Genomic DNA, 15,407 nt, shown 5'->3' with positions numbered 1-15,407 from the left:
AATGAAAATTAGTACATTACTAGGATGAGAGAGAGACAGAGAGAGAGAGAGAGAGAGAGAGAGAGATAGATAGATAGATAGATAGATAGATAGAGAGGAGAGAGAATTATACCACTATGATGGGTTGCCAACTGGCTCACTCACAGAACCCACACTGTGAAAGTAGCAGACTCCAAATCCAACTTCAGACCAGTGACAAGTGGAGTACTACAGGGTTCAGTCCTGGGTCCTCTCCTGTTTGGTATCTACTTCTCTGAAGTACAGGCTAACACAGAAGGTCTTTGGCTAATGAAGTTCACAGATGACTGCAAACTAGGAGCCATAATCAAAACTCCTAATGATGTGGACATCCTACAAAAGGGCCTCACTGAGACGGATGCCTGGTGTCAAAGCCATGGCCTCAAGCTCAATGCCAAAAAGTGCATTGTCATCCCTTTTGGTAAAAGCTCTGTACCCATGAACTACAACATAGGAGGTAGTACCAAAAGTGTGATAAGAGACCTTGGGACACAGGTGGACCTTTGATAATCACATCGCCACAGTAGTCAAGAAATCCTTCTACATGGCACACCTCATCACAAATGGTTTCTCATCCAGAAAAAAAGGTCATTGCTCCCCTCTACTCATCACTCATTAGACCCATTATAGAGTGCAATGCCCCTTTTGTTATGTACCTCACAAGGCATCTACAACAACAGGAAAGGCCGCAGAAATACCTCACAAAGAGGATTACTGGCCTCAAACAGATGCCCTACACAGACCGTCTCAAAAAACTCCAGCTTTACTCTGTCGCATATTGCCTACTCATAGGTGATCTCTGCCTAACATACAAAGCTCTGTCAAATCCAGAGCCATTGGACATGCTCCACTTAAAGAAATCCCAAACCCTCCGAGCTACACGCTCTAGGGACCTAAACCTTGTCACCACAATAAACAGAACATGCCGGAGGGATAGATTCCTGTCCCAGAGACTTCCCATACTCTGGAATAAACTACCTATCTATATCAAACAAAGCTCCTCATTAGCACTCAAGAAAAATCTTGATGATTGGATGGGAAATAGGAAATTCATCCCAAGGATCACTTCTGTGGCTCTGCTCGACAGTGGCACAAGAAAATAATTTTCTTGGGTGGCAAAAGCCAGGGTACTTTTTTGGCTGTGCTTGTATAGGCCCTAGGGCCGATATCCTAGTACCTACCTATGATAGAAAGAATGAAAAAATGTGCACCAAGCAGCATGGAAAATGGCATATATAATGAAAGAACCAATAACCAGTTGTAACAAGTATTACCTACCCATTTACCCATCAACAAACGTGTACTTTTTGCAAGATTAGGATTTACAGCCTGAGAATTTCCACAATACCCCAAACTAAACTAAAAAACTAGATATACTGCAGGCTACCTCTACCATATAACTCTAAAACCCATTTGTTACACATACCCATATCAACAAATAATGATCTGCAACAGTTTAACTGTATAAATGCATATTTCTGATTTACATGAACCACATAGAACACTACCACAGTATTCAGACACTATGGATGATGGTTTTATAAACATAACTGTGTCATAATATAAAAATTATGTAATACACCCACAAAAATGGACAGGCTCCAACATTAAGCAATCTTCTACGAAAGACAGGGTTGTCAGATGCCCTGGCACAGAGCTATGTCAATGAAGCTGAACTCCCAGTAGCCCCACTTACCCCAAACACACAAAACATACACACACCTTCTAGCTTGGAAAAAACAGCTCCCTAAAATTAACCACATAACTGCTGTATAAAGTCATCTTCAGAAGGCTTGCTCCCATACTCTCGTTTTATCAAATTAAAATCACACAAACTGACAATGTACATAATCTGTATTCATACCAGTCGGATACTCACAGGCACTTGCATAAGTCTGGCAGTAAGGTGGCACCCCTTCTCAACTTAACCATAACACTAATACAAAAATTATGCTATTCATTTGACTATTTAATACAAAGAAAGCCTCCCAGATCTAGCAACAGCTAAAAAGCAATGGTCTGTGCCCTACAATATTCAACCAATATGTCTGTCAAGTCTTGTGGGGGTTTCACTTGAAAGGTTATTAAACTACCATGGCCACAACCTGAGAATGAGGTTATATTTTATAATGACAGTAGACATGTTCAAAAATGCTGATTGTTTTCCATCTCAAGCTTACTGAAACGCAGTCAAACACACAAGTATCAAAAACAAGATTTTAATGTGCAATGCAAAATCATCTTTTCACTCCATAACCCTGAAACTCTTATTACTGGTCTGCAGTAATGAATATATCTGTACCTTAATGTGTTAGAATGTGTATTTGCTTAGCATAATCAAGTTTAACTACACATTTTTTATTTTTATTTTACTTATTTTACATTTGTTAACCGGGCTAGTCTAGCTGGATATATTTCCATTTTCAGTAAAGGCCCGGGGAGAAAAGCTCCAGCAAGATAGAAAAATTAAAAATGTCATTACATGGTAAATGAAAAGATGATAAAAAATACAAGTAATTATAACATACTAAAAGTATTTACACTTGAAAAAGCAACAGTAAAAATATTTACACTTGAAAAAGCAACAATAATAATGTAGCACAGTAAGATTCATAAGGAATTTTTCACATCAAGTAGGAATATTTTAGCAGTATTTTGAATTACAACTTAAACAATACCAGCCTTGCTTACAAGAACAAGCATTAAAATGTTTGGAAGTTTGTTAGGAAGAGGAAAAAATATATATCATATCAGTGTGATGCTAAATGTTAACATTCATTAAATTTAATCTACAGTTAACTATTACTATCTTTACTTCAACTCTCACACACCTATATTATAGATTTATAAAAAAAAAAAAAAAGTTATATATTTATTTTTTGTACTACACACATATGCATACACCCTCCCCCCCCAGGACAACCACAAGGCCTTCTTCACATATGTCTGCAATCTCAAAGGCAACACCAAAATTTGCACTGAACCAAGAGAGATGGAGATATGCTCTAGAGATAAGAGGAATGAAGGTCAGCAGGACTAAGACAGAATAGGTGTGTGTTAATGAGAGGGAGGATAGAGGAATGGTGAGGATGCAAGGAATAGAGGTGGCAAAGATGGATGAGTTTAAACACTTGGGGTCAACAATTCAGAGTAACTGTGAGAGTGGAAGACAGGTGAAGAAGAGAGTACAGGCAGGATAGAGTGGGTGGAGAAGAGTGCCGGGAGTGATTTGTGACAGACGAGTACCTGTAAGAGTGAAAGGGAAGGTCTACAAGAGGGTAGTGAGACCAGCTATGTTATATGGGTTTGAGACAGTGGCATTGACAAAAAGACAGGAGTTTGAGCTGGACATGGCAGAGTTAAAGATGTTAAGATTTGCACTGGGTGTGATAAGGTTGGACAGGATTAGGAATAAGTATATTAGAGGGTCAGCCCAGGATGGAAGGTTTGGAGACAAAGCCAGAGGCAAGATTACGCTGGTTTGGACATGTGCTGAGGAGGGATGCTGAGTATATTGGGAAAAAGATGCTAAGGATGAAGCTTCCAGGTAACAGGAAAAGAGGGAGACCTAAGATAAGGTTTATGGATGTAGTAAGAGAGAACATGCAGGTGGTTGGTGTGACAGAGCAAGATGCAGAGGACAGGAAGAAATGGAAACAGGTGATCCGCAACGGGAACAGCCGAAAGAAGATGATGATGACACAAACGTCATAGATATACCTAGCAGACAGATTCAGTGAAAACTTCACCCCCCCCGTCCCTATTTGTAAACCAGGACATCCCTAGCAACTGCCCCCTCCCGTCCCTATTTGTAAACCAGGACATCCCCAGCAACTGCCCCCCTCCCATCACCAGGGAGCAGGTCCTTAATACCCTCTCAAAGGCAAAAAAATGCAGTCTCCATGGGACCGACAACATCCATGGCTGTATCCTACACGAACTGAAGGCATGCGCTCTCAGCTCCATTAGACACCCTACTCAACCAAAGCCTGAGCACTGGCTTCATCCCAGCTGAATAGAGGACAGCCACTGTCATCCCTCTACACAAAGGTGGAGCGTCCACTGATCCAGGCAATTATAGACCAATCAGCCTAACTAGCTTGAACTGCAAGGCCATGGAACGCATTATTATGGACCTTATAAACAAAGGACATTGGCAATCTCCAAACGCTTGACCCCACACAGTTTGGTTTTGTCAAACGGAGATAATACCTGCTAAACTTGGTCAACTTCTTTGAAACAGACACCAAAGCCATGGACAAGGGGAAGACCGTGCATACCGTCTACCTTGACCTAGCCAAAGCCTTTGGTATTCCCCACTTGGGCACAATAGGTAAACTCTCCCAGCTAGGCATCAACCAGTATGTTACCAGATGGGTAGCTAACTGGCTCACTGATAGAACCCACTCAGTCAAAATAGGGGAAGCCACCTCTAGTAGTTGACCTGTAACAAGCGGTGTACCCCAAGGATTGGTCTTGGGGCCTCTACTGTTTGGGACATTTTTCTGAGGTGCAACACAAAACCAGTGGTCTGTAGCTGACCAAACTTGCAAATGACGGCAAGCTGAGCACGGTCTTAAATTCCCCTAGCGATGTGAGCATCCTCCAAGAGGGCCTTACTCAAACTAATGACTGGTGCCAGAAGCATGGCCTCAAACTGAATGCCAAGAAATGCATCATTATCCTCTTTGGGGAAAATGTCATCCTCACTAATTATCACATTAATAACAATGTACTAAGCATGCAATCAGTCGGGAGGGACTTGGGCACCCAGTTTGATAGGAGCCTGACTTCTGACCCCCACGTTGCCTCTGTTGTACGAAAGGCTTTCTACATGGCTCACCTCATAAATAAGGGTATTTCATCCAGGAACATGGAGGCCATAACATCCCTGTAATGCTCTCTTATCAGACCCATTACAGAGTACAATGCCCCTTTCAGCATGTACCTTGCCAAGCACATGCAGCAGTTGGAGAGACCACAGAGGTTCCTGACCAGGAAAATCCAGGGTCTCAAACACCTATCCTATACAGATAAGCTAAAAGCCTTGTCCCTCTACTCAAGTCTCATACAGACTGCTCAGAGGTGATCTGTGTCTGGCATACAAGGCCACTTAAGACTCAGCCTTGATGGAGTTGCTACATATCCATAAGACAAACTCCACTCACGCAACTCGCATGCAAGGCCTTAACCTGGTCTCCGACATTAATAGAAATTGTTGGCGGGAATGATTTCTGTCCCAAAGACTCCCCCGTTTGTGGAACACACTCCCTCTCCATGTCAAGCAGAGTACCTCTCTAGCCCTTTTTAAGAGGAACCTGGATGACTGGATGGGAAAACAGAAAATATACCCCTAGGATCCCACCTGTGTCCCTGCTGGACAGGGGAAACAGGTGCTGACTTTGAGGGAATATGGGCAAAATTCTTGGCTAGGCTTATATAGACCTCAGGGTCAATAGCCTAGTATAATCCTATGAACCCATATGCATACAACATTGGGGTCATCATTAAACCTGCAGCCTCCCAGTGACCCTAATGAAAATGAGACTTACATAAATACAAGCACACAAAGTACCTAAAACAAGATGAAAACAACGTTAAACAAGAGTTCCTAACCAAGGTCTTGGCATAAAAGGACCGAATACCCCGCTAAATAAAGGCAGTAAAGAAAACCTAAGGTGGAGCTCGATCAATAACAACCCGACTCAGCTATGTATTAACAGCCTAGTAACTCCACCTCCTTTAACTCTTCTTCATTAGCTTCCACTGTGGAGCACCACCTCTTACATCCAGTAGTACTTAAAAGTAAGGAAAACCTCAAAACAGTACACTAGCACTTCCAATTAAAATAAAGCCGGAGAAGACGAGTACATCTAACTTACATCTGCATCTTTAGTTTATCACGCCAGAGCTACTTGTTGCTGGGAACTAAACCTGTTAACAAGTGTCAGCAACATCTGGACCCTTGCAAATCACACGCATGACAGTGACATAATGAGCTGGAAATACGCTGCAGTACAATCAGAACAAAACAACCGATCGCTTTCTTAATACAGAAAACATACAATTACAGACCAATTTAATAAAAAGTCATAACCTCAATCAACTATAACTTTAAATTAAGTACTCCGATTGCAACAGGCCACAGGACTGTTCGTTTCAGTTCAGCAAGTAATTCATAAGACCATGTCGCTGTACTCAAGATTAAACTTTCACATAGATTTCATTTTAAATCAGCCCGTAATTAACTGCACACTTACTACCCAAAAGACTGACTGACTACTATAACATTCTGCATCAAATGTTCTATACAGACCCTACAATGACAGAACGACACTAATAAGAATCTGGATTGAAAGTACGCCCCCCTCACACTAAAAAAAAGTCTTTAAATAGTTATGCCCTACTCTAGGAACTTACCTGCCTACAGTTTGGTTGGCCAGCTGTCTCATACGATTGAACTGTTTCTTCATGGTGCCTGCCGTCCCCTGAGGCAACAAGTACTCCAAACCTACAGTACACTACGATATCCCAAACATTTGCTTCACAAACCGGGCAACTCCACTCTTTCACAACACCCCTTTAGCATAGTTTCTCATAAAACTTCCCAGCTGCACAGTCCCAATGTGATGAACGCAAAGTTTGCCCCGTTCCTTCGGGTTCTATTACTGACTTACAGCTCATCAAACAGCACCCGCTGTTCTGTTGCTGTCACACCACCCTACCGCAGCCAACACACCTTAAGCGATCCTCCCCGATCCACAGCAGGAAGTGATACTTGGGTCTTCCCCGTGCAGGAGGACAATTCACGTGACTCAGGCGGAAGCACAACATTAGCCTATAGGCAGTTTAAATTATTACTGTTAGTTTGTCAATGCTTTTGTTTGCATTTTAGTAGTTTAGGCAAATATATACAAATATTTTTAAAAGCTAGTATGCTGTAAATCTCATTCCTGTATGCTAAGTATAATTTTTCCACGCGCTATCTGCTTACCAGTTAAAACGTATCTGAAACGGCGGCCTTAACTTAACTTGAAAAAAATATATATTTCTCGTTATGTAGTCTAATTATTTATTTTACCCAAGAAGGGGCCCTGAAAGCACAGTGCCTTTTTAAGAAAGTAATCGATTTTGTAATATTTCCACACACAATAAGTAGCAGTTACATTTCTAATGGTTTCATTAACACGGAGACTGACTAGAAGTAGGAGGCTACGGTGGTAAAATAGCCTTGCAGGAAAGTAAATAGGATATCAGGAGGATCCCCTTTTCAGATTTTTTCATGGATGCAATAAAAAAGAAGCACAGGAAGAAAATACTCGGCTGTATAAGCTTAAGTTAAATGTTAACCTACAGGTGCATACAAATGATGGCGTTAATGTGAGCAACACCAGTCAGTAATCTTGTAGATTTATCTAACGACACTTTGCATTTTGCAAAATAAACAGCAATAATGGAAACCGGTGGACCTCGTGGTTACGTAAGTCCAGTGGCTCATAGGTTAGTACTAGACTAATTGCTCCTGCTGGTCATTTTAAACCTAGCTAGTTATTCCATTTGGTGCTTAAAATGAACCAATCTCATTAATTTATACATTGCTCTAGTGATAATTACTAGAGTTAGGGCCATCCGTGTGTTGAGATAAACAATTTAGAAGCATAGCAGTACAGGGGGAGTCCTGGGATAAATTTCCTGTTTGCCTTACACTGATCAAAGTTGAGCATGAATGTCGTCTGGATGACCTTTGACATGTTCCAGAACAGTGGTATTTTCTTTTGAGATATACCTGCGTACCTCTCAACTATCCCTGATTTTGACTCAAATGTTAGCCCTGCCCCTCTTAATCCCTCCTAAAAATTGATGACCTTGGATAAAAGGTGGTCAGTTATACTTAATAAATAATGACAATAATTGAAGTTATACCCTTCTTCAAAAATGCATATTAATTGACATTTTCTTGTTTGACCGTGTCCCAAGTTAATAGTACTAATATTTTAAAAGGGTCCCTGAATACTTCTGGATTTGTCCCTGATACCTGCCCCGCCAAACCATTCTGTTAATGTTGCAGAAGAGTTTTAGGGCCCAGGATCGAGTATCTCTGAAATCGCAATTACAGATGTGAAGTCCATCAGTAATAGGCCAGAGGATACCTTGTATACAAGATACACGTCACCTCTTAGCAGTCTGTAAGACACTATGCAAACCAAAAGGAATAGACAAACTGAGGAAAAACAAGAAAAGCAATGGACAAAGTACACTCCAAGCAATACCAGGTCAGTGCCTGCACTTCAGACGCTCTGAAGAAGTGCAGGCACTGACCTGCACGAAAACGCTAACCTTACTTTATTAAACTACAGTATCATTACTTTTGATATTGCTTGGAGTGTACTTTGTCCATTGCTTTTCTTGTTTTTCCTCAGTCTGTAAGACACCAAAATATAGTGAAAGAGTATTGATGCTGTCCATCATGCAGGAGATATTGTTTAGGTCTTGCATCCTGTTTTTGTAAGGTATGTCTACAGGCATTCAAGTTTTTTGTGCCTGAAAAGATGCATGGCAAAAGGGGAATTATACTCAAAGACTGGCCTAATGAGGGCTGAGTAAAGGAAGGCAGTGACATCCCTGGGTCTAGAGACAACCCCCTTGTTTATGAGCTGCACACTAAGGACTTCATAGCCATAGTGGGCATATGCTGATAAACAGGTCACTGTCCATTTAAATTCCAGAATCCCAAACGTCTGAGTCAACTCTTAAAGGTGTGTTGTCAATGTGGTAGATCCCTGAGGGAGATGACTTTCCAAAGGAGACAATAATGCATTCTTTGGCATTTAGCTTTTTGTCCACAAGTCTGGCACTAGTTATTTCTTTGGGGAAAACTTCCTGTAGAATGACTGAATCATTTTGGAATTCAGTCACTGCTCCTAGCATTAAGTCATCTGCTAACTTAGTTAGCCAGTGCTCGTTGGCATTGGCTTTTACTTCTGAGAGTAGATGCTGGACAGGAGAGGTCTCAGCACTGAACCCTGCAAGCCTCTACTGTTGACGATCTTTTTTGTGGAGGTAGCTTCCCCTTGTTTTGATTTCCTGTGTCCTGTCTGCAAGACATTTGGCAGTCCAGTGGGTGGTGAAGAGGTTTATTCCTAGTTTATTAAGCTTTTCTACTATGCCTGAGTGAGAGACTGTGTCAAAAGCCTTGGCCAGGTCAAGATAAGTAGAGTCTGCCATTTTTACCTTCATCCATTGCTTTGATGATCTTTTCAAAATAAGTCCACCAGTTTGAGTAAGTATGATATGCCTTCAATGAATCCAAATCAAGTGTTTGTAGGTTCCCTATATCCTTATTAATAATTCCATGGTAATTCTTTTTATGGCTGTGCATATGAAGCAAGTGAAATTTGTGGGTCTGTAATTGCCTGGGTCTGAGGAAGGTCTCCCTTATGCAGGAAATAACTGCTGCTGTTCTCCATTCACTTGGTACAAAACCCATGTGGGGGCTAAGGGTAAACAGTGTTGTTAGAGGTGTAGGTAAATCATAGGAGGTTACTAGGCTAATGGCCCTAGGGCCTTTACAGGTTTAGCCATGTACCCTAATTGACCATAGTTAGATGGTCATTGTTAGCAGAGCGATTCTATGATCAACACCGACTACCTCGGTCCATGAGGGACATATGTTCCACCCCTGGGGTGAATTTACAGTCACCCATCCAATTGTCAAGGTTGCTCTAAAATAGGCTCATTAAGGAACTCTGCTTCACATGAAATGGGAGCTTATTCCAGAGGAGTGGCAATCTCTGGGGGATATATCTATCTCTCCAACATGTTCTGTTAATGTCTCACAGACTAGGTTGAGATCCCTGGAACAAGTGGCTCTTGTCCCATTTGATTTGCGGCTGTGCAGCATTTCCATTTGGGCAGAGTTAGAGACTGCTCTATAGGTTAGGCACAGGTCACCTCTCGGCAGCCTGTATGGTACAGATTACAGTGACAGGACTTGCAGTCTTTTCATGCAAGTCACATTTTGGAGCCCCTGGATTCTCTTGGTTAGAAACCTCTGTGGTCTTTCCGATTGCTGCAGGTGTCTGGTGAGATACATACAGAAGGGAGCATTGTACTCAATTAGTGGTCTGATAAGGGTGGAGTACAGCGGACTTAAAACCTCCTTAGTCTTGGATGAGATGCCCTTATTTATGAGATGTGCAATGCAGAAGGGTTTTCCTTACCACTGTGGACACATTGTGATCAAAGTTTAGATTTTATCATTCTGTGTTCCCAAGTCTTGCACAACTGGGTTTGAGTTTAGAGGGGTGCTATCTATATTGTAATTATCAGGACATCATGCTTCATACAATTCAAGATGCATCCTGGGATGTTGTCATGGCCTATTTACGCAGTCTTTTTTGCTTTTGATTAGTGTCTCCTTTGTTACCAAATTTAATACTGCCCAGTGACTCTCCATTGCCTGTTATTTTCTAAGTGGACTGACCCTTTCTTTTTCAGGCATAAGTAACATATCCTATACAGACTACCTCAAGCCCCTATCTTGCATACTGTCTCCTGCAGGCTGTTGAGGGGAGAGCTATCCCTGGTAAACAAGGTGTGATGCTCCTGCACTGGCCCAGTAATCAAAGAGCCTCAATCACCACTGGCAACAGCTAGGGGATGTACACACTAGGAGGATGACAAGTACACACATAGTAAAGTACAATTTCCCTTAAGAGCACACAGAGATCACAGTCAGTCTGGGGATGGTTTCTCCCTCTCTCTCTTCAGATCCCCAATAAGACTCCCCACTGACACAGCAATAGGGTTAAGATCTCAGCCGAGTGACCAGGCTAAAACCTCCAGCACCCTCTCTGTCCAACTAGTGCTTCATGCCCCTGCCCAAGTAGCTGACACACACACACACACCCTTATTAGCTACTATAAGACCCTTACAAAGGGTGTCCAATCCTACTGTGTAATGTTACTATTAATCCAAATGGTAGTTTTGACCAAGCGCCATACCTTTAGGAGTGATCTGTACAGTGTCACCAAATACATATGCAAGTACTCTAAGAGCTTAAATATGTCTCACAAATATCCACAAAGATAGGTTTAAATATATTTAATAATTAATAAAAGAACAAGACAATACTCAGAAAGCAAACACAGTTACTTCAGAGTTCAAAATCACATGAAATATTTAAAACAACAATGCAGGACAGTGTCAAACAAATACAGAAAACATCTAAACTACTCTTTACTATATTCCTATCTGAATCTAAAAAGAGTTACTATGCCCTAAACACTTACAGAATAACATGCAGGCAGACATGCTAAGTGGATGTTTCCAGGTCAAAGACAAAATACAAAATGCCCAGTCTCTCTCTGAGAGAGTTCTTAAATTAATATCACGTTTTACTGCTGGGTTAGCCTGGATGATATCACTTTTTGTCACCTGACGTCAGTTCGCAGGCTAAAACAGAAACTAATAGAATGTTAACATCTCTGTGTTAAAAATAGATATCTCTCAGATGTTTGCCAGATCTTGGAAGTTGTAAAACAATACAACACATTACATTTTAAACCTAGTAATTACTTTTTTTCAAGACAATAGAAAAACTTTTAGCTCTAGACATTGTGTCTGCTATTGAACTGAAGCTGAGAGATAACATATTTCGTTTATGGCCCAGCTATAAAGTAACTTAACCTCAGCTGTTAAGTTTTGAAGGTTAATCTTCCATGTTCCAGCAGGGTATGCTATGGTTGTATTCTTGAAGCTCAGTACATAACATACAGTTCTGTATAAATCATATTAATATTCACAAATGACACAGAATTATTTACAAAATTCCAGATAGCTGGGCTGGCAGCGTGACACAAGGCTTCATCAGAACCCAGCCTGATGGACCTCCTGCATATCCACAAAACAAACAGCACCAGAAATACCCATTCTGAAGACTTAAACCTTGCCTGTGTTATAAACAGAGAGACATATGTATCACAGAAATTGCCCTTCTCTGGAAAAAGCTCCCCATTAATGTGAAGCAGAGTTCCTCCCTAACCCAATTCAAGTGTAACTTGGGCAATTGGATAGAGATGAGGAAATTCATCCCTAGTTTGGCGCCTATGTCTCTAATGAACACAGGCAGCATGTAAATGGTTCATCCCCCAGGCCCCTGCTTGTAAATGTTTCATCTCCCAAACCCCTGCTTACACTTATCAAGGGTACCAGGGCTTGTCAGAGATTTGAGATGCAAAGCTAGACATAAAAAGGCCCTTATAGTCGTTAGCCAAGTACACATTCATGAACCTACGGGCAAGGGATATGCCAAACATTTACTTTGGCAAGTTTCCAGAATGGAAGCTGCATTAACAGCCAGTGATCAACTCATGCAAGATGGCAGCCAGAATGAAACACAGAGACTAGTTCTGAAAGGGGCTCTCTCTCAACTTGTTTGGTTACCACATTTACCAGTTTCTCTCAAGTTAGAAATGTGATCAAATAAAACTGGCACATACTGATGTCAAATTCAGACCTTAGAAAGATTCTTCCAAAGAACCCTTCTTTTTCTTGAATGAATTTGTATACATTGGCAAAATGTTATTTTAAAAAGTTAAGCCTTCAAAAGTCATTTCTCCGAAGACAGGGAATTTTTCTAGTTAAAATCCAAATTTCTGTATCCTCTCCCCCAGCCTAACTTTTTCCTCTCTATCCTGACATCACTACTCCTTTCAGGTGATATACACCCCAACCCTGGTCCTAATCAACTCTCATCTTCCAACTCCTCCACACCATCTACTATCACTACTACTACCTCCCCCTACATCTCTATCACGCCCTCTCTTACTACTACCTCCCCCATCTATTTTCACTTCCCCACACAGAACCAAAACACTAAATTTCCTCTCCTTTAACATTTAGAGCATCTCCAACAAAGTGTCTGAACTCCACACACTCATACAACACTATAACCCCCACATCTTAAGTCTCTCTCAAACTTGGCTAAAACCCTACATCCACATCTCAGAGACCTGCCCCCCCCCCGGGTTTCAGCATCTACAGACTGGATAGATCTACCAAAAGGGGAGGTGGTGTCACTATTCTCCATTCTGACTCTCTCAATATCTTACCACTCACCATTACCCCTCCCTCCTTCCACCCTGTAGAGCTACTTATAGTGACCTGCCATCTCAACACCTACCAAAAACTAGCCATAGCCTCACTCTATATCCCACCAGGGAATAACATTACCATCCTTGAAGACATCTTATCTTGGTGTTTTCATCACATCCCCTTTGAAGCTATCATTCTTGGGGATGTAAATATAGACTGAAACTCAGTTAATTCTACTACACCTTCTCATAGTCTCAGTATACATGGTTTTACTCAACTTGTCTCCTCTCCCACATGCCTTGGCAAAAACACTCCAATTCTGTCCTTGACTGGATTCTCATAAATTCTCCAACTTGGTACCACCAACCAGGTACACTACCTGATTCCATCAGTGACCACCTGCCTATCCATATTACTACTCACCCAACCTCACTAATACTCACCTCATAAAATGCATCCGTAACCTAAGAAAATTCAATGCCACCTCCTTCGATGAAATCCTCTCCAAAATGAACTGGTCCTGCCTATACACTCTACCTTTAAATGACGCAGTCAGCTACTTCAACCAGACATTCCTAAACATACTCACCTCTCTTGCCCCCATCAGGAAAATAAAAGTCAAAGCTAAACATGCCCCCTGGCTATCCAAAGAAACCTTCCACCTTATGCATAAAAGAGATGCCACTTGGAAACAATATCAGGAAAGCAAATCTCCTGCCCTCCTACAATCATACAGGGAACTTAGAAACTTTACAAAAAAAGAGTCAACCAGGACAAAAGAAACGTTCACTTCTCTGACCGATTTCTGCACACTTCTAACCCCCATAAGTTCTGGACAACCATAAAAACACTTCTCAAACCTGGCTCATCCACAACTCCAAACCTTTTTCCCAATCAATCACCCTCAGATACCGCCATCCATTTAAATCACTACTTCATTGATACCATTTCTAAACTAGTACCTAACACCACCAACAACCCAACCCTACCTCTAATTCCACTTCCAGTTCTACTACTTCTACTACCAAGCCCACACCTTTTTCACATCCCCAGTCTGACTCCACTAACCTCTCAGACCCCTTCATGCTCAAACCTGTCACTGTTAGTTATATTAAAACTCTCCTCAGTAAACTCAAACCTTGTTCTCCTGCCCCTAATAACCTACCTCCCCAATTCCTAAAACTTGCTGCTAACTCTATTGCCCTTCCTGTCACCATTCTAATCAACCGTTCAATTCAAGAATCCACTGTCCCCTCTATTTGGAAGCAATACTACACTATCCCACTACATAAAGGAGGTAACTCCACAGAACTATCTAACATCCGTCCCATTTCTATTCTTTCTCCCCTCTCCAAAATTCTCAAAAAGTGTATCCATTCTCAACTACTTTCTCACCTTACTCAAAACAATCTTTTCACCACAACCCAGCATGGGTTCAGACCCAAACACAGTACTAACACTGCACTCATCCTTCTCACATACAGTAGCTGAGGCCAGAGAATAACAAACTCATGTCCTGCCTTTTCTTAGATCTCTCAAAGGCTTTTGATACTGTCTCTCACAAACTTCTACTTCATAAACTTTCTCAGCTGAACATTTCCATTCCCACTCTTAACTGGTTCTCAAGTTACCTGTCCAATCGCCTACAAGCAGTTAAATGGCAGAATTCCTTCTCTCCCTTTTTGGCAGTTCAGACTGGTGTTCCTCAAGGGTCAATTCTCGGTCCCCTCCTTTTCAGCCTCTTCAGTGATCTACACACTGCCTGTAACCTCTCCTCTATCATTCAGTACACAGATGATTCAACTCTGATCTCCATTTCTGACTTTATCAACAACCTCCACCATTCCACCCAAACTTCATTTCATTCTGTTGAAAAGTGGCTCACCAACAATCAACTCATCCTGAACCCCTCTAAAACTAAGCTCTTATTATTCCTGCCTAAAACTCTAGCCCACCATAAATCCAGCTTTCTCTTATCCTTCCTAAATGGCACCAGGCTCACACACTAAACTCCTGGATGTCATCATAGATGACCAGCTCAAACTAGACCTCCACATACTTCATTCCATAAATAAAACACACCAAAAAATTGGGCCTGCTATACAGAAATAGCAAATTCCTGACCCCCAGCTCAAAACTGCTGCTAGCCCAATCCTATCTCCTCCCTGCCCTCCTCTATGGTTCCCCTCTATTTTCTAATCTACAAAATAACCTGCTGGCAAAGCTTGATTAAACCTACAACAAAATTGCTAGATTTGTCACCAGCAGCTTCTATAAATCCCACCACTGCACA

The 15,407-nt window shown here is 41.5% G+C and overlaps 1 protein-coding gene across 3 annotated transcripts in view; it reads right to left on the bottom strand.

Annotated features, from left to right (window-relative positions):
• ARHGAP17 (Rho GTPase activating protein 17) overlaps positions 1 to 6,791 on the bottom strand; it is a 1,246,301-nt gene extending 1,239,510 nt beyond the window's left edge. For 2 of the 3 annotated variants that reach the window (XM_044089406.1, XM_044089407.1), the window contains exon 1: positions 6,439 to 6,791. In XM_044089406.1, the coding sequence (XP_043945341.1) occupies positions 6,439 to 6,491 (53 nt within the window). In that variant the 5' untranslated portion in view covers positions 6,492 to 6,791. The remainder of the gene's footprint in view (positions 1 to 6,438) is intronic. The other variant, XM_044089408.1, reaches the window with a different exon arrangement.
• Positions 6,792 to 15,407: the final 8,616 nt, after the last annotated feature.

The sequence above is a fragment of the Protopterus annectens genome, chromosome 12.part0, assembly GCF_019279795.1.
Source record: "Protopterus annectens isolate FY-2018-M chromosome 12.part0, PAN1.0, whole genome shotgun sequence".
NCBI lineage: Eukaryota > Metazoa > Chordata > Ceratodontiformes > Protopteridae > Protopterus > Protopterus annectens.
This window is presented reverse-complemented; position numbering and strand designations above follow the sequence as displayed.